Source organism: Toxotes jaculatrix, chromosome 10 (assembly GCF_017976425.1).
Source record: "Toxotes jaculatrix isolate fToxJac2 chromosome 10, fToxJac2.pri, whole genome shotgun sequence".
Taxonomy (NCBI): Eukaryota; Metazoa; Chordata; class Actinopteri; family Toxotidae; genus Toxotes; species Toxotes jaculatrix.
In genome coordinates, this window is record NC_054403.1 from 17,306,627 (window position 1) to 17,333,294 (window position 26,668).

The 26,668-nt window shown below is 40.1% G+C and overlaps 1 protein-coding gene across 2 annotated transcripts in view; it reads left to right on the forward strand.

Annotated features, from left to right (window-relative positions):
- The window catches only part of ccdc88b (coiled-coil domain containing 88B), a 43,742-nt gene that overhangs the window by 8,600 nt on the left and 8,474 nt on the right, over positions 1–26,668 (forward strand). Inside the window, exons 4-24 of one of the 2 annotated variants that reach the window (XM_041047949.1) lie at positions 469–538; positions 729–787; positions 2,618–2,701; positions 3,572–3,712; positions 5,246–5,391; positions 5,807–5,888; positions 6,735–6,893; positions 8,876–9,022; positions 9,368–9,548; positions 9,787–9,923; positions 10,262–10,330; positions 10,916–11,620; positions 12,515–12,694; positions 14,917–15,257; positions 15,433–15,592; positions 16,497–16,886; positions 18,146–18,307; positions 18,612–18,889; positions 19,127–19,270; positions 20,911–21,097; positions 23,345–23,490. In XM_041047949.1, coding sequence (XP_040903883.1) covers positions 469–538; positions 729–787; positions 2,618–2,701; positions 3,572–3,712; positions 5,246–5,391; positions 5,807–5,888; positions 6,735–6,893; positions 8,876–9,022; positions 9,368–9,548; positions 9,787–9,923; positions 10,262–10,330; positions 10,916–11,620; positions 12,515–12,694; positions 14,917–15,257; positions 15,433–15,592; positions 16,497–16,886; positions 18,146–18,307; positions 18,612–18,889; positions 19,127–19,270; positions 20,911–21,097; positions 23,345–23,490 — 3,968 coding nt within the window. The remainder of the gene's footprint in view (positions 1–468; positions 539–728; positions 788–2,617; positions 2,702–3,571; positions 3,713–5,245; positions 5,392–5,806; positions 5,889–6,734; positions 6,894–8,875; positions 9,023–9,367; positions 9,549–9,786; positions 9,924–10,261; positions 10,331–10,915; positions 11,621–12,514; positions 12,695–14,916; positions 15,258–15,432; positions 15,593–16,496; positions 16,887–18,145; positions 18,308–18,611; positions 18,890–19,126; positions 19,271–20,910; positions 21,098–23,344; positions 23,491–26,668) is intronic. The other variant, XM_041047950.1, reaches the window with a different exon arrangement.

Below are 26,668 nucleotides of genomic sequence, written 5' to 3' on the forward strand. Positions count from 1 at the left end.
AGTTTTCTGGTTGTGTGTGACGTCTGTTGTGATCTTTGTGACTCTGTACATTGTTAATGTGCCGTGTCAGCATTACCCGCATTGCCCATATCTTTAAAGCACAAGGGAAACAATGGAAGCACTTAAGGGATTTTGTAATGGGACTTTTATCCGTTCATCCCATCTTTTTCTATGTTATATGAATTACTTTTAAAGAATCCTAAGAATAATCTACACTGAAATATATAAAACCTAATCAGTACAAAACCTCCTTGAACCTGATAGAACAAAAAAAAAAAAAAAAAAAAAGATTTACTCTTATCGGATATCAGCTTTTTGTTTACACCACAAACTGCAGCAGGCTGGTGGAAAGTTTTGCTGTTGTTTGTTCTGGCTCACTGTGGGCAGACAGACGTCATGGACCAGCTGATCACTTCACAGTTTTTTTTTGCTTTTCACTTAACTCTTCACATTTATTCTTTTCCTCAGGAAGACCTGCAGCAGTTGATACTGATGCCTCTTCCAAATGTTGCCATTCTGGGGCAGGACCCCCTAACAGGTACACGATAACAATGTGATCCTATCAGTGCCACGTCTCTCAGCTGCGGGAAAGTAATTATACTTTACATACAAGTCCATATCTCTGCAATCTGTGAAACACATTAAGGTGATAATGATAGGGAGGATGGTGGTGGGGGGTGGAGATGATGATGATAATGATGATGATGACAGTTATTTCTTGTCCTCAGAGGCAGCCGTGGAAGAGCTCAGGCGACTCCTGCTCCTCTTACTAGGATGTGCTGTGCAGGTGATCACGCACTCACATGACCATCGTGCTTTCTGAAGGTTGATAATGACACCAGTGTTGTCTTACTGACCCTGCAGAGAGCCAGTATTTTGTATTTTTTGTTCAGTATTCTACATTTCTAGCCGTGCTAGTGCCATGGCCAGTCTGTCGATCTTTTGGCCTGATATTCTGGTCCACAGCAAAATAAATACTGGATGGATTACCATGAAATTTGACACAGAAATCCCTGGTCCCCAAAGAATGAATGCTAATGACTCAACTGATCCACAGACTTTTTATTTAGGCCTCAGATTTTCTACTTATCCAATATTTCATGATAGGACACATCGTATTATAGCGTCTTTAAAATTAAGAAATAGAAATTTTCAGTGAAAATTGGTGCAATCTTCAGCGCCTAAAAAGTATATGGTCAGTCAAGCCTCACTGGACAGCTTTGAGGTCAAGGTGGAACTTTGGAGGAGGATGGTTTCAAAATAGTAGGTCTGAAAGACAGTATGATAGAACTGCAGTGACATTTAAAAACAGCAACCTGGCACTGATTGGCTCGAGCAACGTGGGTTGAAAAAAAATCATTGGTATGGCAATGTCAGATTTGTGAATTTAGGGATTTCAACAGTGTGGGAAAGCTGAAGTGACAGAGAAAAAACAGAGCGGCAGGAAGCAGCACACATGCATCCATAAAGGAATAAAGACAGGATGCAAGATCTATTGTATCTTACTGAACTTTTTGCAAATTAGTTTAAACACACCTGTATTTATATCTGGAAGGTCAGGGTTTTGGTGATTCAGTCAGCAAAACATACCACACGAGCACAATGTAAAAATAGCCACATTAAATGATTCAACGTTGTAGCTTCCAAGAGGGGTTGAATAATTGTTATTGGCACTGTATAGTTATAGGCACTAAATGTAAGGATGTCACTTTGACATTCTTACTTTAAAAATATTCATCCATAGTTAACATGCTAACTGTATTAACAGGGTAAAAGTTCAAGTCTGACAGTGTAAAGCTGAGCCTGACAAGTTTAGTCTGAGAGTTCCTAAAATATTCACTGTAAAGATTATAAATCCTGATTTAGTTAACAACACAGGTTGTTGTCTGGTATGTAATGAACAGCACAGAATTAGAAAGCTGCTTATGAGGCGTTTTGGGTTTTTGTTTCTGCTTCTGTTTTCACACCAAATTTTACATTATGCAGTGTTGAATCCTTTTTTCATTCTCGTCAAGGTGAAAAAAACCCTAATGAACAGTATTTAGGCCATTTTGAATACAACTTTACATCAAAACCCTGAATAATGAATTTATTTTTAGGTGGCTCAGCATTGCTAATCTTTAAACAAAGAAATGATTTTTAAAAATTAATTGCATGATTTCTTTTTAAAGGCGCCTTTAATACATCAAAAGTGGGCAATATGAACTTTCATATTTAAAGGATAATTGTAGGGCTCCAACTAATAATTATTTTTGTTATTGATTACTCTTCTGATCATATTCTTAATTAATCAGTTAATTGTTTAATGGACAAACTGTTAAGAAATTGTGAAAATAAGTGCCCATCATAATTTCTCAAAGCCCAAAATGACATCATAAAATTGTTTGTTTTTGTGACCAACAGCCCAAAACCTATAGATATTTAGTTTATAATGATGAATAACTGAATTTTTGACATTTGTGCCTGAAAACACAGAGAAATTATTAATTGATTAGCTAAACAGTTTATGGATCTATTTACACACACACACACACACACACACACACACACACACACACACACACACACACACACACACACACACACCTGACACCATTTCATCCCTCTGTGTCTGCAGTGTGAGAAGAAGGAGACGTTCATTCAGCAGATCCAGTCTCTGGACATCGAGACCCAGGCGGCCATTGCCAGCTGTATTCAGCAGGTGCGTTCAAGTGCAGAATTAATCAAATCAGCGCCCCAAAAATAAAAGGCATTCAGTGACTGGTCATCAGTATGAGGAGATATTGTCCAAGGGAGAAGCTTCTGAAAGGATTTTTGTTCCTAAATATGACTTAGCAAAGCATTTATTCACTGTCCGGCCTGTCGGCTGACAGAGTAAAACTTTCATACCTTCTACTGGCGCTCCCAGTAAGTCTGAAAATGAGCTACTTGTCATTCTGCTGGCTGCCTTTTTAGGACCTCTGGGTGCCTTTTGCTGCTACCATAGGATGAATCCTGCACCTCTCATGCCCACCTCTCCACCCCCACCTCTGTCACATCATCCTGTCTCCTTCATCTCTTTTCTGTCATCCTCCGCTGTCCTCTCCAATAAGGCATAAAAGCTAAATTGTACTCTTTTAAAAATACCCCCCGTGAATAATTGCCAGCATTATGAAAACAGCATGTTGCATACAAGCGTGTCTGAATTACAGTAACAGCATGTTGCCCACCAGCCCTTTCTGTGCCAGGTTTCTCAGCCTCATAAATCATAGAGGTGAGAGGGGCTCTTCCTTTGTGGATGGATACACCCCCTGCTTGCTGTTCATATGGTTTCCACCCGAGGACATTTCAAACCTGTCTACATGATTATTAGTTTTGCATGCATTAGTCAGGCATTTCTGGACACACTTCCCAGATAGAAATGTGAGAAATATTTTTTTCCCCCATTGCACACGGATGCATTTCTGCTTGATATTCACAAAACCTTCACACCGCTTGGATCGTTTGTCCCCGGATCTGACATTTTGTGTCAGGTTTTCCCAGACGCACATTGATCTTATCACACAGACCTGAGACACTGTCCTTGCTGCAGGTGACTCAGGATCCTCGCATGGTTCTGCCGCTGCAGTGGGAGGAGCTGGTGGAGGTGGAAGGTGCAGACTTACAGCTGGTGTTCAGCTCCATGGCCAAACAGATCCAAAGCCTGTTGGCACAGAGAGACACACACCTGGAGGTATGAATACTCACACTTAAACAAATAGTCTGACATTTTGGAAAATATACTTATTCGCTTTCTTGTCCAGAGTTGCATGAAAAGATTGATACCACTCTCCGGCCTATATGATAAATATGAAGCTTCAGGCAAGTAGCAAGTTGGCTTAGCTTAGCATAAAGCCTCGGAACAGGGGCAAACAGCTAGCCTGGTTCTGTCCAAAGTAAATACCTCTAAAACTTTTTTTTTAAAATCACATTTCATTTTTACACTTTTGTATTTAGTAATCAAATGAGATAATATGTGTTTCGTGCTGGATTTTTTTAACCTTTGGAAAGAACTAGCTAGCCCCAGTTTTTGTTTTAATCTAAGATAATAAATGCTGGAACAAAAGCTATAAGTGCTGCCATTACACCTGACCTGTTGAATAATACAGAAGCTTATTTGCTTAACTGCTTAGCTGGAGACAAAAAGACAGTAACCTGCTGTATCACTTTACATAATGTACGTACTGTCTACATCTGTTCAGACAGATGGAGTCAGACCCATGTATGACTGCAACTGTAGAGCTGTGGGAGTATGTGCATGATGTCTTACAAATTATTTTGGGCCTTAAATTGATTTTAAAATAAATCTTTTGGAGCCCAGTGGAAAAAGACACATAACAGAGAGTATAACAACAATGTCCCCGGTTTGATTACTGCAGGGGACCTTTGATGCTAAAAGACCAAAGACCAAAAAAATAACCCTAAAAATGTGTTTGATGTTTGTACTGTGACCAGTACAATGTTTCCCGTCACATCATATGAAGTTATAAAAATCAGTTAACTGAATATTAAAGCATACATAAGAAAGTACAGCACTTGTTTCATCACAGCTTCATTGTGTCACATATTTGATCAGTGTTTTATATCTTATCCTGCTCAAGTGGAGTTGGCTGTAGGACAGATTAAAATTCAGAAAACATGAGTATACTGTGGAATTTGAATTTGAAAACTAAAATGCATATGAACTGAAGTTGCTCCCCTCCACTGCCTCAAAAACAGACTAGAGTGAGTAGTAAGTATTTGAGCTGTACTATGATGAGCATTAATTTTTTGCTTTTAAAAAGACCTTGACCTAAATTATTACTTAATATATGAGCTTGTTTTCTTAGTTTGACCCTGTCCTGCAGTTTTGTCCTGTTACTGTCAAATGTAAATGTAAATGTCAAATACATCAAAGAGCAACAGTAGTAAACACAGAAAAGTAATTTTACATTACAAATAGTTTAAAACCTACAATGTGTACAAACACAATAATGTAGCTGCTCTCAAGCACTGAAAAGGCATTGTTACTCACTATACGAAGCTGTCTGTTACACTTAATGAGTTTAAAATTGCAAGTACCTAACACATCTTAATTTTTGTTTCCAATTTCCTCTCAGTTCCTGGAAGTCTCCCATATTTCATATCTTGCGTGTCTCATTCTCTCTCCAAATCTTCCTTTTCCTCCGTCCTTTTTGTCCCTGCCATGTCTATCGCCCCCGTCTCTCTCTCTCCCTCTCCCTCCCAGAGGATAGCAGAGCTCTGTCGGGAGAGGGAGGCCCAGGCTGACTCAACCACGGTGCCCCTGGCTGGTCACAGCGAGGAGCCACCCCAGGGTCTGGCACTCCAGCTGGCAGATAGCAAGGCCAAACTCCGCCGCCTTAAACAGCAACTGTGAGTGTGTGTGATGGGAACACTCAAGAGAACCTCTTAGAAAAGTTGTGATAAAGGTCAACATGAAAAATGTGCAAATTATTTTGTCACGCTTTTCAATACACAAAACTATGAGCTGTTACTCAGCAACGAGTATGGAAAATATCAGGTACTCACTGCTGTAATCCAATTCACACTGTGTATTTAATGTAGGCTCTATCATAAAGGTCACTGCTGGCCAAATATAATTTCTGGTTATACATGTCTTTTTACCATATCTAGCAACTATAATCTGCTCTAATCTTGTGGCCTTTGTCAGCCAATTTATCATAGACAAGGGTAAAAAAAAATCAAGCTACAAATTAGCTAAGTATTTAAAAAATTGTGTAATTGCATTTTTTAGTGCTGATGGTTTGATGTTTGACTGTTTTTTTAGGGAAGATAAAGGTGATCAAATACTGGATTACAAGCAGGAGATACAAACCATGGAGGAACAGCTAAAGAAACTTCAGAAAGAGGTACACATGATATAGAGGACACATGATATAGCCTAACTTACAGCCAAGTTTGAGATGTTTTCTTTTTGTTATAACTTTTTTAAAGAGCATTGCACACACAGAAAAGCTGTATCACATAAAAAGCTTTACTAATATGGCAACAGCCATAATTCACTCTATTCCAGTCTTAAAAAAGGATAAAGCACAGCCAACAGCACAAAACACAGGTGTCTTTTAATAGCTAATAAATCGATTCCTCTTTGGTTATATATTTAGCAGTAATTAGGCTGCACACATTACAACCAGCCACAGTTTTGTCCAGAAAAACATCGCTGTTAAACTTCATGACTAACTCATAGTCCAGAACAAAACAACTTGCAATGCTTCCACATTGTAAAAGCCTTCCTGGGATCTTTTACATGTATGTGTCTATTGTTGTAGTGCTAAATTTACTAACACACAAATGTTTGCATCAATTAATGTTCCTAAATCACAAACGTTGGAAATGTTATATGATGCTACAACATGTCTGAGTACCTTCATTTAAATTACTACATAACCTTTATCCTAATCTAAACCTTGATATTAACATTTATCTTGTTGAAAAGAAGACTGAAAACTTTTGTCATTCTCTCCACGTGAAGATATTTCATTCTCATAACCACACAGACACCTACACACCTACACAGACACACATACACACACACACACACACACACACACATGCACAGACACACCTTTCCATCTTCCTGTATCAGACTTTGTCAACATTTACTCTACTGCATATCCCAGATCTGTGCACAACCTTTTTTGACCTCATCCCCACCGCTGGTTGAATATACATATGTGTGTGTGTGTTGTCTTCAGAATCGTACTCTGCAGGGTGAGGTGAGGGGCATGCGCGCACTGCGGGATGAGCTGGACTGCGCCCGAGAGCGAGCTACACGGGCCGAGCAGCTCCAGACTGAGCTTCAGAGCTGTAAACACAGATTGCGCAGCCTGGAGCTTACACGCACTCAGTTGAAGGTGCACACTCACACACACACACACACACACTTTTCAAGCACACAACTCACTACACACACTGCTGTAAATGACACAAGTCATTTACAGCAAAGAGAAGAGAACAAGCAGCACAGCTACATCTTTGGCAACAAGTTATGATTAGAAATCTCCTATTTAGCAAAAAACAAACATGCCTTTATATACATAAACACATCAACACAGCCTCTTTACAAAGCGAGGTCCTCAAGTTAACATTACTACCGAAGGTCACATCAAGAAGATCCATGTTTAAAACCTTTCTCTGAGTAGCTATTATTTTTTAAAAAGAAGTACCACTTAATCTCAAAAGCCATATATTCAGTCTCACAGCCGTGAGCGTTTCAATCAAGAGTGAGTATGAACAAAGTCAGAGAATGAGATTATATTGTGTGATGTCATCTGGATTTACAGCCTGGAGCTGCTTCACTGACAAAGAGCAGGAGTACGGCTTCTGTTATTGGAGCTTTTACACCCAAATGAGATTTATCCTGTGGTAGTATAACTGTTCTGAGGCAGAAAATGTGCTCATATCCTTGTAAAACACCCTCACAGTGTCCTCGCTGTCACCTTCTCAGTCTTATTTGATTTATTCTGCGTCCCTGTGACAGCCCAAATTAGCTGGCAAGATTAATTTTTCCTCATGTTTGGATTTATAATTAATTTGGACAAATTCACAGTGAAGTTTTGCAGAAGAGCTAACATTAAATGTTTATATACAGAGGTTGTCTCATTTAAAAGACAAATCCACTGCAACACACAAGACAGCTCTGGATTATAACAATTTAGGTCTTATTTTCATGGTTCTGGCCATCATTTCTGTCTGTGATAACACCGTACTCACCGAGTTAAGAGCTGAGAATCACAAGCAGTCGCTCAATTTTGGTTCTACCTCCAAAATAAAGTGGTTTAGATAATCAGGCCTTGTTTACCGTCTGACCGCTTGTGTTTATTACCCTATCAGACATCAATTTAGAAGCAGTGTTTCTAGATCCCAGCAATTACTTTGGTGAGTATATGTTATCATAGCTGATAAAAACACACTGCAAAAATAAAACCAGAATTACACTGTGAAACAAAGTTTAACATATATTGATGATGCTTGTCACAGTTCTGAACCTGCTTTTGTTTCTGCGAGTTGCATTTATCTTTCTAAGAGGAAATTGTGATCGAATATTAAGCTTTAGTGGTCGTGCCTCAGAATTATGAAGCAAAGGTTTCTTTCAAGAAGAGGAAGACATTCCACTTTCTCCACTGAAAGCTGTCTCATAGGATCCAGAATGAAAGGCAGCCGCAAGTCATGTTGGGTTTATATTGCTGGATAATACATGAAAATTTTTGAAACAGTTGCCAATAAGATTTCTTAGTTCTCTGTTCTAACATTAAAATAAAGTAAAAGTTATGATTTAAAAGGGGAAATATCAGACTAGTATGAACTAGTTTTCATAAGTCTATTCTACATTCTATTCTACATTCTTTGTTGTGTGCCATTCCCTTTCTTTCTCTTCCTCACCATTTTCTGTCTGTATCTCTGCTATGGCTGGTTGTAGCTTTATGGCACAACCAATGAATAATTATAACTTTGTAGTATAATTATTAGCCTATACCCTATATTGCTCTTAACACGTATTACAGTTGGGTAAACTGTACATTCTTGGAAATGTAGAAAACAGCCAGAGCAGTAGTAGGTGTTAGAGGAAGTGGTTTCAATGTAAATTACAGCCTTTGCTCACAGAACACATGAGGTCCTGACTGTGTTGACACTCTGTGCTGGTGCTGATGGTTGTGGGTCAAAGATCCATGAGCTTTGAGAGATACAGCAGCAAACGACACATTAATAAACAATGTGAGCCCTCTCAGCATATGTTTGGTCTGAGAGTTCGCCTTTCGAAAGTCTGACTGACATGATGACGACTCCACTTATGTAGTTTCTCGTCTCCTCTCTCTGTGCGTGGCGCCCCCTACAGGAGCAGCAGCAGCTGTGTGCAGCGCTGCAGGAGACCAAAGCTCTCCTGGAAGAACAGTTGGAGGGCACACGGGCACGTTGCTCATCTTTAAGGGAGCTGGAGAGGGACAATCTTCTGTTGCGTCAGAAAATCTTGGACGTGGAAGCGGTGGGTGGAGCTACAATGTGTATTTTTGTGTTTTTCTGTTTGCGAAGTAGGATATTTGCATACATTTTTATTTTTGACTGTGTGTGTACGTTTGTGTGCTTACGTACATGTTTGTGCAAATGTGTGTGTAACTGAACATATTTGTTAGTGTGTGAGTGCGTGTATTTACAGTTACACTTTAATATGTAAGGAAATTATCTTCCTTAAGAACTGTGTATGTCATAAATGAAGCATTGCATCTGAACTATCTATGTATGTTGTGTGTGTGCCCCTTGAAATCTGTTTTTCCTGTAATGAATGATTAAGTATCTGTGTGTGTGTGTGTGTGTGTGTGTGTGTGTGTAGGAGCGGGACACCGAGAGGCAGCGAGTTGATGAGCTGCTGGAGATGAACATGAGCCTTGAGGCGGACCTGAGGCACAGCAGCAGTGGTGGCGGTGGCAGCATTCCTGCTCCGGTCGCTGCAGTTCACCAAAGTTTCCTCCAATCGGAACTGGACTCTGACGAAGAGCTGAGCGAACTGATTGGTCAGAGCACCTGCCTCTCTGCACCTTGTCATTTAAGACATTTTAATTAACTGATAAGAGAAAATATGTTGAGGTAACACTGGCCCACAGGTTATCAGTCAACAATAACCGAGTGAATCTCTTCACGTATCCATTTCTCTTTTTCTTCGTTTCCTTTTTTCCCCTATCTGCCGCTCTCGTCCCTCTTTTTCATTGTTCTTCGTGCTTTATTCTTCATTTCTTCCTTCCTCTGTCTCAGATCAGAAGCCGCTGAGTGTGGAAGTGGGCGAAGCTTCAACGCTGAGGCTGCTGGGAGCAGAACAGGAGAACGCAGAGCTGAGGAGACGGCTGGAGGAGCTGCAGGCCCAGCAGGAGGTCAGGGATCAGGCGTTGAAGGTGATGTCTGTCAGAATAATCAATAACAGTTTATAGCGCTCCAGCTACGGGTTGAAGGTCAAAGCAGGTCATAAACAAAAGGCTTTGGCAGGGATCGGTGATTGCAGTGATACAGTGAAGAGACAGAAGAGAGATGACAGCTGTCCAACTCCATAATATGTGAAGTAGTGCATATATAGAGTTTCTTCATGCCCTTATGGAAGAACCAATTTAGTTTAATGAAAGTACTTGTAGACCTTGCATCTCTGAGTCTGTCTGAGCTGTTATAGATGTAAATGAAACAGGATAAGCAGTGAGCACCAGTTGAGGAGTTAACCATCCATCTCCTTCTGTTGCAGGCCGATTCTCCCGATGCAAAGGATGAGCTGGCTTGCCTGGAGATGGAGCATCAGAACACACTCAGGGAGGTGAGCAGAGAGGGACCTAAAGGTTGCTGTGGACCCAAATTCAACAGATATAAACATTTTTAAGTAATATTATAGAAGAAGTAAGAAATTATTTTATATAACCTAAGTAATCAGTATATTAAATGTTTGATAGTATATGTTCAAATGTACAGATGCTGTATGAATTACATTTTTTACAGTGTATTCCCAATATGCTCTGAATTGTACTATTGTCTTTGATAGCTACAGACTGTTCTTTACAGGCTGCCCAGACTGTTCTGCTCAGATGCCTCTGTGTTTATTTGTATAGAGTAGTGCCTTTTGTATACTATTTTTATAACCAACCAAAAATCATTTAAATCAATCTCTAATTTCCTCATTGTTATTTATCTTGTTTTTTTTTTCATACTTCTTTTTTTACTTGGATGCATTTTGAGAAAGAAAAGAGGTGGTCCCAGTCTTTTTGCTCACAATGCATTCAAGTTCATTCATGTACAATACATAGAAGGACCAAAAGAAAAGAAACAAGGACAAAAAAGTAGCAATAATGCAGGAGATTTAAAGCTCTGAAAAGCACAGAAATATCTTCCCCATTATATTTTTCAGTTTCAAAACCTGAAGAATGAAAATGCAACTTTGAAGCAGCACCTAGAGCAGCTTGTGACCAAACTGCAACACAGAGAAGACAAGACGGAGGAGGAAGGAATGAAGAAGACCAACAGAGAGAATGGGGAGAAGGGGGAGAGAGGAGTCCAGGGCTCTGAATCCTACCGAGGAGAGGGGGAGGGAAGGGTGAGAATGATGGAGCAGAGGGAGAGAAGAGGTGAAATCATTGGCACCCAGAGGGAAGCAGGAGTTGGTGAAGAGATTCTCCAAGTTCAAGGGGGAAAAGGTGAACCATGCGACGAGGAGACTGAGCCCAAAAAGAGGGGAGAGGCAGAGGGAGGGCAGAAAGAAAGGGAGAGACGGGAGAAAGAAAGTGAGCTAAAGAAAGAAGAGACCTCATTAACAACAAGCACAGAGGTCCAAAAGCATCAAAAACGCATGGAAGATAACACAGAGACCGCAGCTGCACACCAGGCTGAACCCTCTCTGCTTGCTCCTGATTTGGAGCTTCTGACCAAGCGGCTCCAGGAGGCCCAGGAGGAGGCTGACAGGCAGGCGACCATGGCCCAGGACCTGCACTCCAAGCTGGCAGAGCAGTGCAGGAAAACCTGGGAGGCTGAGCAGAGGCTGGTGGTCCTGGAGGCCGAGCTGCAGCGTCTGAAGAAAGCTGCTGAGAGTCTAGGAGAGGCCCGCAGGCAGCTAGAGGTATGGATGGATGGATGAATGGAAATGGAATGGTCAGAAAGACACTCAGGAACAGATGAGTGTCTAAGCTGGAGACTGTATGAAATGCTAATAGAGAAATTAAGATCAGGGATATTTGGTTGATGGGATGGATGAATTAAAGACATGCTGGATGAACAGGTCATGAACAAATGGGTGGATATAACATCTAATGCTATGAGAAACAGCCAGCATTCCTGTGAGAAGGAAAGAGTATTTTCCGCATCAAGGAACAAGTTTAATAACATATTCTCAATATGATATTAAAGCAGGGTTGATATTAAAATAGCATTGGAAACTGTTTTGAGCTGATATGAGAAATATATTAAGCTAATGATTCATAAAATGATGCAGGAAGCGGCTGCATGGATTCATTTTAGCACAATGCAGTTCTGTAATTTTCTAGCAATTTCATTGGGCCATGTAATTTGGTACTATAACCGTTGCAGAGAAAAACAATATTTACTTAGTTATGTTTGGTTTATAAGCGCTTTGAAAAAAACTGTTGTTATTGGCGATGCCAAGGGTACTGTAAGCCCGATGGTTGGCCCACCACTTTGTTCCACACTTAAATGCCTCAACAACTACTGCATTTCTTAGGCTGTCACAAAAATTAGCACAGAATTGTATTAAAATGTACAGAACTGTAAACACTTTAATCATCATCATCATCAAATCAGAATTTCTGTATGTCCAATACTTTGTTTTATGGCAAAATACCTGCAAAATATTCCCGTCAGGCTCAGCTGTACATTGTTAAATAAAAGCTGTTTCCAATGTTTTGTCCAGCCCATTTATGTCAGTCAGTGTATATACAGACGTCTGTGTGTTTAGATGGACAGTTGCACAATGACTTTCCCACCGTCTGCCTCCCAGGTTCTTCAGTCGGAGGGTCTGGCCATGGAGGAGGAGCTGTGCCGCCTGCGGAGCCAAGCGGAGCTTCACAGGATGCAGACCACGGTCATCGCCACCCTGGAGGGAGAGCGAGCTGCACTAGAGAGAGACAGAGACACGCTACGCAGCACGGTGGACACCCTGCGCACCGCCCAGCGCAAGGTTAGGAAGTACACAAACACACACACACACACACACACACACGATGTTATGTCAGCTGCAACACCAAACATTTTCAAGACCACAACAGATGACACTTTACTTTAGTGAGGATGGACGAGGGATGGATAAAAAATGAATGTACAAACCAAATGAAAGGGAGCAGAGAAGTTTTTTGATCTAACCCTCAGTGACAAACTTTAATTTCATATTTAATAGCCAATCTCATTATTCTGTAAACTCTTTAAATAATTACTTGGTTACATTAAATACATTGCATTAGATAGGGATTCTACTTGCCAAATAATTTTCTCTCACCAACTCTGAATACTAATTATATTATTGCATGGAGAAACTGTTCAGCAGGAGCTGAACTTGACAGCATGAAATGAACCAGATGATTCAAGCTGTCTGAGAGTGAAACAACATGTCTTTATACACCCAGTATTGAGCAAGCGAGTCTGTTTTGGCCTGCGATATTCATATATTGACAAGAAACTCATCCGCACTCAGACGAGAGATCACAGGTTAAGGATACGCTACAAATAATTTAGTGCATCTCCCCAGCTTCAATGAAAACCGAAGCAAAAATCACCTTTTCAGACTCTTCACTGCAAGTTGTGCAAGTCTTTGTGAATACTGTGTTTAATGTGCTACTTGCAGTAAAATTGCAAGACATCAGAGAAACTGCAAGATAAGGAAAAGAGCAGAGCTAAGTCAGCATTAAAGAAATACCATGAAAGGGACTCATGAATACCTCACATTCAGAAAGAGTTGTAATAATCCTTCTTTTGATGTTGTACTATTCTATAGTATTACCAACCGTCTTTTTATAAAGAGAAGATCCAACCTTTATTGTGGATGTCATACCTGTACTGTATATCTACTAACCTACACATCGCTGTGCTTATCTTTTGAATACACCTAGTATTGGCTGAGAAAATGTATTTTTTTCCTATTTAGAGCCAAGTTCAGACATGTGTCAAATGTATAATGTACAGATTCCAGTTTAATGAAAATTAACATGCTATAAAAACAAATGTGTTCCAGCAATAATATCCCGACAAACTGGGTTCAATATATCTGGTTGTTAGCATGGTAAAATAGTGCAACAACCCGGGATACTGTTTTAGTGTTGTAATATACAGCACAAGTTATTCCACCAATCTGTTAATGACCAAACACAATAGTATTCCTTTAATTTGTAAACACCTAAACAACAATCCTCTACAGAAGAGGAAATACTCTGCTTTCACATTGGTTTTAGAATATGATAACTTAAGTTGCACATCAGCACAGTCAGCACCAAATAATCACATCTACTTTATAAAACAGAATAGTTTCCTGTTATGTTTGAGGCAGATTTCATATTCTGACCAATAGATCAAGAAGCAGAGTCAGAATTAATGGAGATTATAACAGTGTGTGTGTTAAATGAAACATGAAGTAGACTCTACTTCTTTCACAGCTGGAGGGGCGGATAAAACCCAAAAAGGAAATTACAACTCATCTACATCCTCTTTCTCCCCTTTGCTTCCTTGCTGTTGTGTGGGTTTTACTGAACTATTAACTACGAAACACAACTACACCATTGTGTTGGTTTGGTCAATTCATTCATTCTTTTGAGTTTTCTTGTAAACAAAGAAAAGTTATGTTTTGAAGGCAACTCTTTCTCTTCCTAGTTGAACATGTGCATAGCTGATTTTTCAAACATTTTAAACCCTGCATTGTTGGCATTCATGTTTGCAAGTGTGCAGTCTTCTTCTTTCCTGCCTCTGTTGGTGTGTGGGTGTGTTACCTTCATGTGTAAGTACATTTACTGAAGTACTATGCCTATGTAGAACTTTGAGTCATTTGTACTTTACTTCCTCCATTTACCATTTCCATTTTCTTTCACTTAATACTTTACCTCAGTTCAGAGGGAATTATATTAGTAATAATACTTATGTACTTTTACTTAAGTAAAATTTTTAATGTAGGAGGCAGTCTAAGGAGCACCCTTAGACTGCAGAATTACTTCTTTTACTAAAGGACAGGATCTGAATACTTTCTCTATCTCTGCACAACAGATAAACAAAATGGAGACTGCTCCATAGGGCTTCTAGACTTGTGTCTCTTTTGTTGTTTTCCACTGTGCATAGGTGACCAAACTGGTGCGATAAGTGTAGGCAATCTAAAGTGAGAATCAAAAAAGCACCAATCATTTATCTTTCCTCTTTTTCCAGGCCGAACAGTTAGAGCTCACCACCCAGTCTCTCAAAGCAGAGCTTGAACGTCAGGGGCGCAGTTTGGAGACTTCTCGCCGTCGGGAGGAGGAGCTGGAGGCAGAGCTCCGCGAGGCCTCCCTGGAGGCTGAATCGCTTGCCCGGGCGCGAGACCAGGCACTGCTGGAGGCCTCGCGCCTGGAGCAGGAGAAGGAGGTGTGTCAGTCAGAGCTGGATGGCCAACGGAAGGAGGGGAGGCAGAGAGAGAGGGAGGCAGCGAGACTGAGGCAGCAGCTGGAGAGCACGACCCTGGCCCTCGAGCACAGCAACCAGAGAGCTCGGGCTCTGGACGCTGAGCACAGGTACACACACTCCTGTAGACGCACTTAACCTTGATCACGAGCTGAGGCAAGCAATTAACTTTACAAGGCATCAGAGAGTTACTCGGCTGCACCATGCATTTATCTATAATGTCAACTCTATCTTCATTCAACCTTCTGTCTGTGTTGCTGCTGGTGTGTGTGTGTGTGTGTGTAGAAGTGTGCGTCAGCAGTTGTCTGAGTCGAAAGAGCTCTGCACTCGACTGCAAGACCTGGAGAAAGACCTCAGCACTCGATTAACCAGCGTGGAGCAGGGTAAACAGCAGCTGCAGGAGCAGTACGCAGACGCTCAGGCCAAGATTAGCTCACTGTCCCAGGTGTGTGTATGTGTGTGTGTGTGTCTGTGTGATGTGGTAGTTTAGTCACTGACAGTAATCTCTGCTGCAGGGATGCAGTGGAGGGTAAACTCAGCTTTCTTACCTTATCTATGCAGAAGAAATTACCTTTTTAAACTGGGATTTGTTCTTATAAAGTCATAGTAATAATAGTCCAGTCACACCTGTCTATGTCTGCACTGAATACTAATTCAGTCTGTTCATACAAGAAAGCGACAAAAGTCTGTGAGGTCAAAGAATGTAATCAGCTGGATTTTTCAGTCTGTTGTTTATGGACACTATCGTCCTAAAATGTGAAAAGGAGTGAAAGGAGTCTCTGCTCAGAGGTGGAAAAAATTAAATCAGCCCCAGGAACACAACAGTAGTGTCCGAGGTTATGCCCTATTATTATAGTAAGTGCACAGTGTTTACTGTGCTGTATAGTACCCTCAAAAATTCCCACAGTGGAAAGAAAAAAATGAACACCCACAACATGTGAGATACTTTCTGCTAGCAATCCTAAAGTGCAATGCTTTGCATTTTATAGATGCAAAAATAAGCATTGTGCAACTCTACAGCTGTAAGTGATGACACAAAATGATGATGATTAGCAAGTGTCAAAAATATTGATATACTGCACGTTTGAAAAAACAATCAAAACAAAAAAATATTAAATATCTGGGGAAAAAAATCAATTTTGGTTTCTGATTGGATTTAGCCAAAGTCACAGTTTGATTGATAACTGTCAAGTCAGTGACTTTTTTTTCTTGGTTGTATATATTCATTTTATAGTCTACACACTGATAAACACTTACACAAGTTTAGATTTGTACTTTGTACACCCTTTCACTTTCCACATATTTTAAGGTTTGAACACTGTATTTCCCCCTTATCTCATTCTGTCTAGGACCTCTCCAATGAGCAGGCACGTTCTCAGAAACTGTCTGCTGAAGTTGAACGTCTAAGCCAGAAACTACAAAAAGCCGAAGCTGAACAAAAGGTGGCTGCAGATTCTCTCAACCAATCGAAGGAGAGAATAGAATCGCTCTCCCAGTGCCTTAAGGAAAAGGAATCTCTTCTCCAGCTGGAAAAGGAAAGAAGAAGTGTGGATGTGGACTCTACGTCTAATTCAAATTCAGACTCGTCAAACAAAATGCACATTTCTCAGACACAGACTCAGGACGCGTCATCTCTGGATCAATCCAGCAAAGGTTGTGACCTTTCCACGACCCATGATTATGCCACAGGAGAGACAGAGAGGCAGCTGAGTGAGAGGTTGGCAGAGCTGGAAAAAGAGGTGTGTATCTGTGTTTGAATATATTACTCTGTGCGTATGTGTGGGACTTGGATGTCTGTGTGGTTCAGTGTGACTTTTCTGTGAGGGAGATGATCTATATTATGTTGAAATTCTTGCTCTAGGGATGTTTGACGACTATCTACTCACAGTAGACTGCCACTTCCCCAAGTGCAGCACTTTATTTCCAGAACCACTGCTTTATCTCTGCTCATCAGTTTTTATAATGTCACCTCGGCTACTGTTAATCTTCCTTATCTCCTCTGCCGCTCTCTTGCTTCGGCTCTTACTCTTTCTCTCTCTCTCAAACACACACACATAAACTCTAACATCAAGCTGTAAGGGGCAGCTCCAGCATTACCAAGGTCAGGAATTTAATTCAACGCATTGCTTAGTAGGTATGGTACAGCATCAATGCCATCAAGATTTAAAGTTTTACATTAGGATAGATGAATCAAGGCATTATCACCTTGAGGGTTCAATCCCCAGTCCCCATCCCTACTAAGGTGCAGGCATGCTTCTTGATAGAGGAATACTCAGATTTTTTTCTCAAGTAAACATACCACTCCACTCAATTTGTATTAATTTTTTTTAGATGTTTTTCTAATCCTTGCTTTGCCTTTTACTGAAATGTAGTGGATCAGAAGTAGAAAGCAGCATCAAATGGTAGTGCCTCAAAGTTACACCAAAGTACAGCACTGGAGTAAATGTCTGTAGTCACTCTCCATTTCTGACACTGGCTAAGAGAATGGTACAGTGAAAAAGCAGAAAGGAAGAAATTCCCTGTGCAGCAGTATGATTCAGCGAGGTGTTGGTAGAAAATGTGAAAGAATCCAAAATGGAAAAAGAGCTATGGCACACCAGAACTGAGCCGCAGACTCTCTAGACAATGCACACATGAAATGTGTTGTCGCTATGCCAGTACTTGCAAAAATAAATTCACACTGTGCAGTGGGAGGAGAGCGGAGTTGTGGTGTGCTGGAAGTTAATTTTAATTTTGGATAAAGCAACAGATTTTAAACCTTCAGCAATTTTGCAAAATAGAACATCTAAATTTACCTAAATTTCTAATCTATCCATCAGAGCAGATTTTACAAAATAAGTCACAAATAAGTGTGCAGGTTTTACATTTCTTATAGATTTACACTAATATCATATGAAGCTGCTACCTGACTGAGAGTGTTTTGAAAGGTCAGCTGCTCCTACACGTGGCTGTGGACTCTCTATCAATATGAAAATTAAGAGATTTTTCTCTACCTCAGAAAGCAGTGGTGGTTGCAAGACAGGAGGCTTTGTTGTCGCGGTTATCTGAGTCCCAGGAGGCGTGTGAGCACCTTAAGGAGCAGTTGGAGGCCCTGCGCCGGCACTCCCTCAGCCTTCAGGACTCCTGCACCAGACTGCAGGCGCTGAACACCCAGCTACAGGTGACCTAACACACAGACAGAGATGAACAGGATTATATCTGAAATTATTTGTTATGCTTATTCACTTTCTTGCAGGGAGTTAGATAAGAAGATTGATACCCCTCACCTGTCTGTATTGTAAATATGTATCTGTAACAAGTAGCTGATTAGCTTAGCTTAGCAAAAAGACCACAATATCCATTGTTGCATATTACAAATTCATGTCCATAGTACATTTTATGGAAGGACAGTGCACGTAAAACTTCCTATCTGTGGTTTGTTGGCTTTCTGTTAAACCTTTGTACACAAAAACACCCATGCACAGGTGGACCAAGCATCCCTGAGCTCCCAACATTCAGCGGTGTTAGCGCGCTGCAGTGAGAGCGAGGCCCGGTGTGTGGCTCTGGAGGCTGAATCTAAGGTGTGGGTGCGGGAGCGGGAGGAGTCAGTGGCCAGGATGGACGCTTTGAGGCGGGATCACGAGCGGATGACGGCGCTGCAGCAGCGACAGGAGGTGGAGCTGGAGGAGCTGCTGGACAAACACTCGCAGCTGAGGAGCAACAACCGCAGCCTGGAGGCCCAGCACAGGGAGCTGGAGACCAGGTACCAGGGCACTAAATTAGACTCATTTATAAAGTGAAAATTCTTACTATAGAGAATTTTGAGTCTTTTTATATCTTAGTGAGGACTTCCTAAGAACAGAAATACATACAAGAACAGCACATAAACCCACTAACACAAATTGCGTTCTTTAGAAATACACAGCGTCTCTTCCTGTCGTACATTTTAAGTACATATTTATTTTTTGTTGGGGGTGAATGTTGTGTTTGCATTCTCAAGGTACAAGGAGCTCCTGGACGGTAAAACCCAGCTGGAGGAGAGAGAGCGGGAGATGAAGAAGGAGAGAGAGGAGATGGAGGCAGAGGCCCAGAGGAGACTGGAGAGAGAACGAGATCTGGAGAGGCTGAAAGACGACAACGAGAGGTAACAAATCCAGTCAGCTTCTTCAGCATTATATTCACAAGATCCAATCATTCTTTCTGGCCTTCATGCCTATCAAGTTCATCTGAATACAGTGAATCATGAGGAGCAGCACAGGCACTTGAATGCAAATGTACAGAATGCAGGAACAATAAAATTTAAGCCCAGAACAGTTTAGTGCAACAAACTATTAGAGCACAACAACAGATTTTTTGAAAAATGCTTTCCTGATCCCATCTTTTTGCATTTAATCCTCACACCCATCTCACTAAGATCTGAGGCGGAAAACAGATACAAGTGTTTCTGATTACATTTCATCTTGGGGGTGGTGGGTATGTAATGATGATGATGATAATCATAAGATACTTATGTACCATAATTAGTTCATCAACCAAGTTTTCATCATCATATTGATGCAATTGATTACTGACTGACTGTTCTCAAATGATGGGTTGCTGAGCTGGAATCAGGAAGGTCTCTTTTTTTCCAGTTGTCAGATGAAATGTGAGAGAAAAACATCTAAATATAAACTATGCAACTATGTAAGTCTGTGCAATTAAAATTGTCTCTTATATTCGTTTAGTCTGATATTTTAACTGAATGAAGGAAACTAGAACTTGAATTATTAAACCTAAATCGATTCATCCTTCAACAGTTTTGATAATTTCATAATTTACCGTTTCAGTAATTTCTTTGAAGTGGCTTTCATTTCTTCATGAAAACAGGAACTGGTGAACATAATGGAGCTAAAGAGCTAGAAATTTCCATCAGGAGTTGGTAGAGACCAAAAACAGAGCTAAAAGAGAATGAATTTTGGATTTACATTCACCATGTGTCCAGAAACACAACTCCAAATGAATAACTGGTCTGCTCAATGGGTAAATAAGTAACTGTTGGTTAGCAAGTTTGCTATATCAACTTCTGTCATTGTTGTGTTTACAACTTGTTTCCATTGCCCCGAAGTTGCCAAAAAATCAAACTGACAAAAATGACTAGTTCCAGCTTCTCAAATATGAATATTTTCTCACTTTTTTGTCTTCTATGGCTGTAACCTTAATATTTCTGGACTTTGGCCTGTTGGTCACACAAAAGATTGCCATTTTATAGACTGAACAAATGCATGAATCCATTAGTCTATAAAATAACCAGTAGATCAATGTACATGGACAGTGGCTGATGTGTTTAACAAAGAACAATTCTGTACACTGGTTCAATCTGAACTTAAATTAAAAAGTTTTATTCCAAAACACTTTGAATCCACACTGGGAAAATAAAATGTCTAATGTTTATTACTGAATACTAACAAATTTTCCCCTCAGTGATCATTATGAGTTTCATCTCATCTCATTACAGTTCTCATTACAAAATGAAACAAAGATGATTGCTTACCTCTATAATGCTACTATTTTGTAAGCAATAGTCAAAAACCTCTGAGTGACTCTGGCGATGCTCAATAATGTGTTCTTCGATCATTTTCTCTGAGATGATGTCAGATTTATCTGTTGGTAATTGTTTGGCTTTGTGGGGACTCATCATGTTGTGTAATAATCATAAGTTCTGCTTAGAGAGCACTTACCAAACAGTGATATACAACACATAACAATGACAGCCATGAGTAAAGCCCTTGTGTGTCGGTGTTGCAGGCTACAGGCCCACCAGAAGGAGTGGTTGGCGTTGCAGGCGGAGCTGTTGGCTCAGGGCTCAATGCTGAGGGGGGAGCTGAGCGCCGCCCAGCTGGAGCGGACTCGACTGGAGGGTGAGCTCAGCGCCCTGAGGGAAACCAACCAGAGCCTGGACCTTAACAACGCCCGCCTCACCAGCCAGTACCAGGTATTAACTAGACACAAACACACACACACACACACACACACACACACACACACACACACACACACACACACACACACAGAGGAATGCAGCTACACACCTGCATAAAGGTGTTTTGTATTCAAGCTAAAGGTAGAACATTCACATGCAAAAAAGGGATTTAGTACTTCACAGCAGGAAGACTCGGATACATTACCCTTTTGAAACAAAGAAACAAATGGATTAATTAATTGGGCAATTAAACAAAATTTATTAGAATTTCATTGCAGGTTTTTTGAGAGTGTTTTATAGTTGTGGTCAGGCACAAACAACTATCAGCATCAATGGGGAACAGTGACTGGCTGATTTCTAGCACTTGATATAAACCCAATTTCAGCTTGACATATCAGGAAAAAATGATATATTGGTCCAAACAGAAAATGAATACCAAGTAGCTAATAAGGAGCAGAGACATCTTTTGCCTTCAGAAGAGCTTTAGTCATCTGTGTAATGCTGTCAAACAGGCACTGAATATTGAAAACATTTTTTATGCTGGAAACTCTCCAGTCTGAGGGATGAAACAGGTGGAAATTGTAAATGGTTTATTAACTCAACCAGCAGATGTTTCCTTCTGCTGCTTCATCCAGCGACTCATGAAACTACTGCTGTCCTGTAAATGCTGGCAAAGGACATTTGGTCAGTTTATACCAGAAATGTCAGAGACACAGGATTGTCACAAGATTCAAGACAAACCAGACTTTTTCTTTGGATCATTGTCAATTGGTCAAACCATGAAAAGATTGACACCGCTCTCATGTCTTTAAGGTAAATATGTAGCCAGGTTAGCCAAAAGGTAACAAAATCCTCCTACCTGTACCTCTAAAGCTCACTAATGATGTGATTATGGTGGGGTTTTTTTGACTGGGAGCAGTTGCATGGCAACCAGGAGAGACCCCATCACGTTACTGCTCTTGGCCAAGAAATAGTGTAGCACCCCCCATAAGACAATAAATGGACATTTTTTTGGTATGGATTAATCAAATACCATGTTCATTAGTGAGCTTTAGAGGTGCTGGTAGGGGGATTTTACCTTCAAACAGAGCCAAGCTAACTATTGCTTCACGCTCTTCCCTAAGCTGAGCTAACAAGCTCCTGGCAGTAGCTGCATATTTACCAAGTAGGTATTAAGGTGGTATCAGTTTTTTATATCATCTAACTCCTGGCAAGAAAGTATGTGTTTTCCCATAAAGGTCTTTTAAATGACTAGCTAGTAGCAGATTAATGCTAATAAAATTAAACACCCAACTAGCTTCTCCTGTTGAGGCTAATGTACCAAATTATTTTCACAAATTAAATTATTTCTAGGTCATTTCTTGTCAGATCATTTCTTTGCCTACTCAGTTTAAACTGTCCCTTAAACCAGCGTATTAAGACAGTACTAATAGTATGGATACAGATAATCATGACATGTTTTAGCTGCTTTTAACAAGTAAAAGTACTGATATCGGTATTGGTTTCTGTGATCCTGGTCCTGCTGTTACTTGGTATTGGATCAAAACTGAGTTTTGTGCTATTGCCCAGCACTAGCTAAAACTAATCAAGCATCAGGATTCCCATGTGCCTTTCTGGATGCCTTCCTCAGTCGCCTACCATACCATACTGTAGGTAGTTAGGTTTAGACCCTGGAAATCACACACCCAGGTTTCTCATTATGCTGTTTTGCAGAGGGAGGTGGAGTAGTAGAAAGGTGGTGACTCATTGCTTTGATTAAAAGGAAAAATTCAAATTGGAGTCTGTGTAGGCGCAAAATTGACCTGTTGTAGCGGCTGTGCTAACTGACAGGGCTAGATTGGACAGGAGTGTGTGTAAGAAGGCAAACGTAATTGGAAAAAGATTCACAAATGGGAAAATTGGAGAGATGTTCAGTAAAGGTGTATTCATACCTGCTTTTATAATCTTGCTTGATAAGTGTTTTCAGATTTTAGAAATAGTTTGTGGTTGGAAGGCATTCTTGGAGTGTTTCCTAAGCTTAAAAATCTATTCAGATGTAGAAAGAGGCTGAAAGATGAGCCGTTTTTGCATTTTTTTTCACTACCTAGTTTTCACTAACCTCTTGCTTCTCAGTTTTGTCACACTGCAAAAATCTTGATTTTGAGACTTTTCTGAAAGCAAACAGATACTTCTACATACATTCGTAGGCATGCGTATATAGACTATATGATCTCACCAAGCCATTTATTTTGACTGACATTTATGGTCTTGCATGTGCAGCTGTTGACCCAGCTGAAGGGGAACATGGAGGAGGAGAACCGACAGTTAGCAGAGCAGAACCAGGGTCTGCTGAAGGAGAACCGGGCCTTAATGGAGCAGAGCCTGGAGCGCCGTGACCAGCACTATTCACAGCAGAGGGAGTACCAGTCAGTGCACATCCACACACACAAACATACACAAACCAGATAATTTGTTTCTGGCGAGAAAATAGAAGCAGATTAAAAAGAAAATCGGGTTTCTAACAAAGCATCTTAACAGTACTGTTCAAAAACGGTTCTGTAATTTGAATGCTGGCTCTCTCCTGTTTGTATCATGTTTTATATGCTGCATGTCCTTCTCCTCCTCTCCTACATTACCAGCTGTCCTATCTTCCTCCTTTTCCTCCTTTTCACCCAGCCCTTGATTGTGGAAGGCCCTATATAAATAAAACTGAATTGAGCTGAATTGAAAATGATTGCAGCATGAAGGAGCATGTTTATGTTATGTGTTAACATAATATTAACATAATATTAACATATTATGTTAGTTTGTTAACACATAACCTTGTATAACATAGTCTGAACTCATATTCCGTACATAAAACAGCACTTGTGTAAAGGCTTTAAACTGTGAGAGTTTCACAGTAAAACAGCACTCAGCAGTCGTCCTTTTAAATTACTAATAGCCTGGTAACAGATTAATCCAGAACTAATAGTGAGCATGCAGAGCTGGCTTCACCCTTCAAGTCTAATGAGCCAAATTCCTCACAAAATACATCTTTTTGTAGCTTAATTTTAAGCTTTCGTTTTTGAAAGGATCATTTTTGTCTGCTCAGGTTTCATTTTTTCCCCTTAAATTACAGATTAAAATGTCACTGTTAACATTTCACATTTCAGAGTGTTTCACGGTACATTTCAGTTCAGCACCCTGTCGAGTGAGGTCTATAGCCTCTTAAGCCTGTAACACTAGTGGGTCTCTATTACAGATGCATGTTAAACAGCCATCCATTGTTCAGACTGAAAATTAATATTCATTTTTAGTCCCTATCAGCATATCATCATTACAAAGACATGAGTCACACACAAATTACACAAAAAAGTACAAATTAATACTGAAGAGGTGTGGAGGTTTTCTTGTGTTAATGGTGCACTCCCATGAAATTGGTAGATAGAATAGATAGATAGATAGATAGACAGATAGATAGATAGATAGATAGATAGATAGATAGATAGATAGATAGATAGATAGATAGATAGATAAAGTGCAATAACTATTCAAAATGGCAGTGTATAATAAATGCAGTAAAAGTATGATACAGACAGTATGTATAGATGGTAGTGCAGCATTGTGCTCACCTGTCACACAGAGGAGAGCTGTTGTATAGTGTTATGATGAACGGTAGGAAGGCTTTCCTGAAACGTACTTTGTGCCAGCAGAGCTAAATGATTCTGTGAGAAAACGAGCTCCGCTGTCTCCGCAGTGCATCGTGGAGGTGATGAGATTGATTGTCCGTGATGGAGGTTCTGACCAATGATGGTCCCTACCTTGCGAATTAGTTTATTGATCCTGCTGGGATCTCTGGCAGGCATGCTGCTACTCCTGCAGACCACAGCACAGTAGATGACACTCACTACCTCAGACTGGTAGAACATCTGGTAGACAGAAAAAGGTCAGCAAATGCGAGTTGCAAATGTTCTCAAGTACACATTATTGTTAGAAATGTATCTTCAGATAAATGTCAGCATCTCACAGGTAGTGTGCATACATGTACTGGTGACAGACACTGCTGAAATTTAACTGGCTGGAGTTAAACAATGAGCGAGATGTTAATATCAAGCACTACTGTTGTAGACAAGACATGCCTTCCTTCAAGATGTCACTGAGACTCTGCCAAGTTTGTATTCTAATAGTTTGACTTGAGTCCATATCAAACCTGACTTGAACCAGTATTACCCTGTCCTGTGAGTGGATGCATAAGATTAAATACACATATTATTTGAACAGAATGCTATTTTTAAATATTTATATTCAGAGTAAGAGTAGGAAAAAACGTATTTAAAAAAAGCAGAGCTCTTAAAACCACTTTGGTGTACAAAAAAGGTTTTGTGTATTGTTTGAAAAACGTTAAACAAAATCTCACCAAATCCCCTGATCAGTCATTTTTCTTCTCAGTTATTTGATAAAGTATTATCATCCTAAAGCCTGAAGTTCAAAACCAAGGTCATACAGTGCATTTTAGAGCAGTTATTCAAACTGGAGTGTTTATTCCTGTAGTTCATTTGAGCAGGAAAGGCAGGTCTCTGTCCTGAGCCAGTAAACTGTGGTGTAGTTCATTAGGAGGGAGGATGTAATCCAAACTAACACCAGGATACAAGTCCAAATAGGATATCAGGGGCAGAAGGGGACGGATGTTATTATCTCATAGCTAGCAGTTTCTCTTGCTCAGAAAAAAAAAAAAACAGGAATTAAAAATGAAGTGAAGGCAAATCACAGCCTGGACTGAGGCTCATATTAAGCTTTTTCTTTGTGTTTATAGGTGGAATGAAAATTATAGGTGAATGGATCATGGAAAGATAAAATTACAAACAGGATGACCCAACAGCTCAATGACTGTGTTATGTACTGGTCCATGTCAATTGATATAACATGTAAACAAATACAAAATACAAATATGTACCAAATATCAAATGTTCAGTCTGGTTCAGATTTTTGAAAAAATATAGTTGTAAATGTACATTTAAGATAAACTGTCTTATAAACATTACACTTTCTTTAGTAGAAGAAAGCGTGAAGACTCCACACACTTCACAGCCATATAGGCTTCTTACCACTCAGCAGTTTCAGAGTGTCATATATTTATTTTTTTACCTGTCAGGAAAAACATTCATGACTTTGGAAAGTGCGAAAGACAGTTTAGATTGTTTGATTTACAAAAGTGTTTTTGCTTGCCATCATTTGCTTGACATGAAGCAAATGATGCAGTGACTTTGCCTTTCCAAACTAATGTTGCGGGGAAATGTTGTGAATCCAGAGAGCAAACATATGAGAAGGCATCACCAGCTTTCATAAAATGAATCGAACTGGCCTTCAAGGGTTCTTCATCAAACTCTAAACTCACTCTTATTTCATTAATTTGATACTGATCTGCTGCAAGCTGGATGACTTGGTTTGTAGCTGGTGCACATACTGAGGGAGGGGGAATTTGAGGATCTAATACTGCACAGATCTGAAGGACACAAAAATACCTAGTGCTGATGGCCATAGGATTAAATTACAAAACATGTAACAAGATAGACTAGCCAGTCTGAAATATGAAAACAAGGTCGAAAGCAATGCTAGCATTTC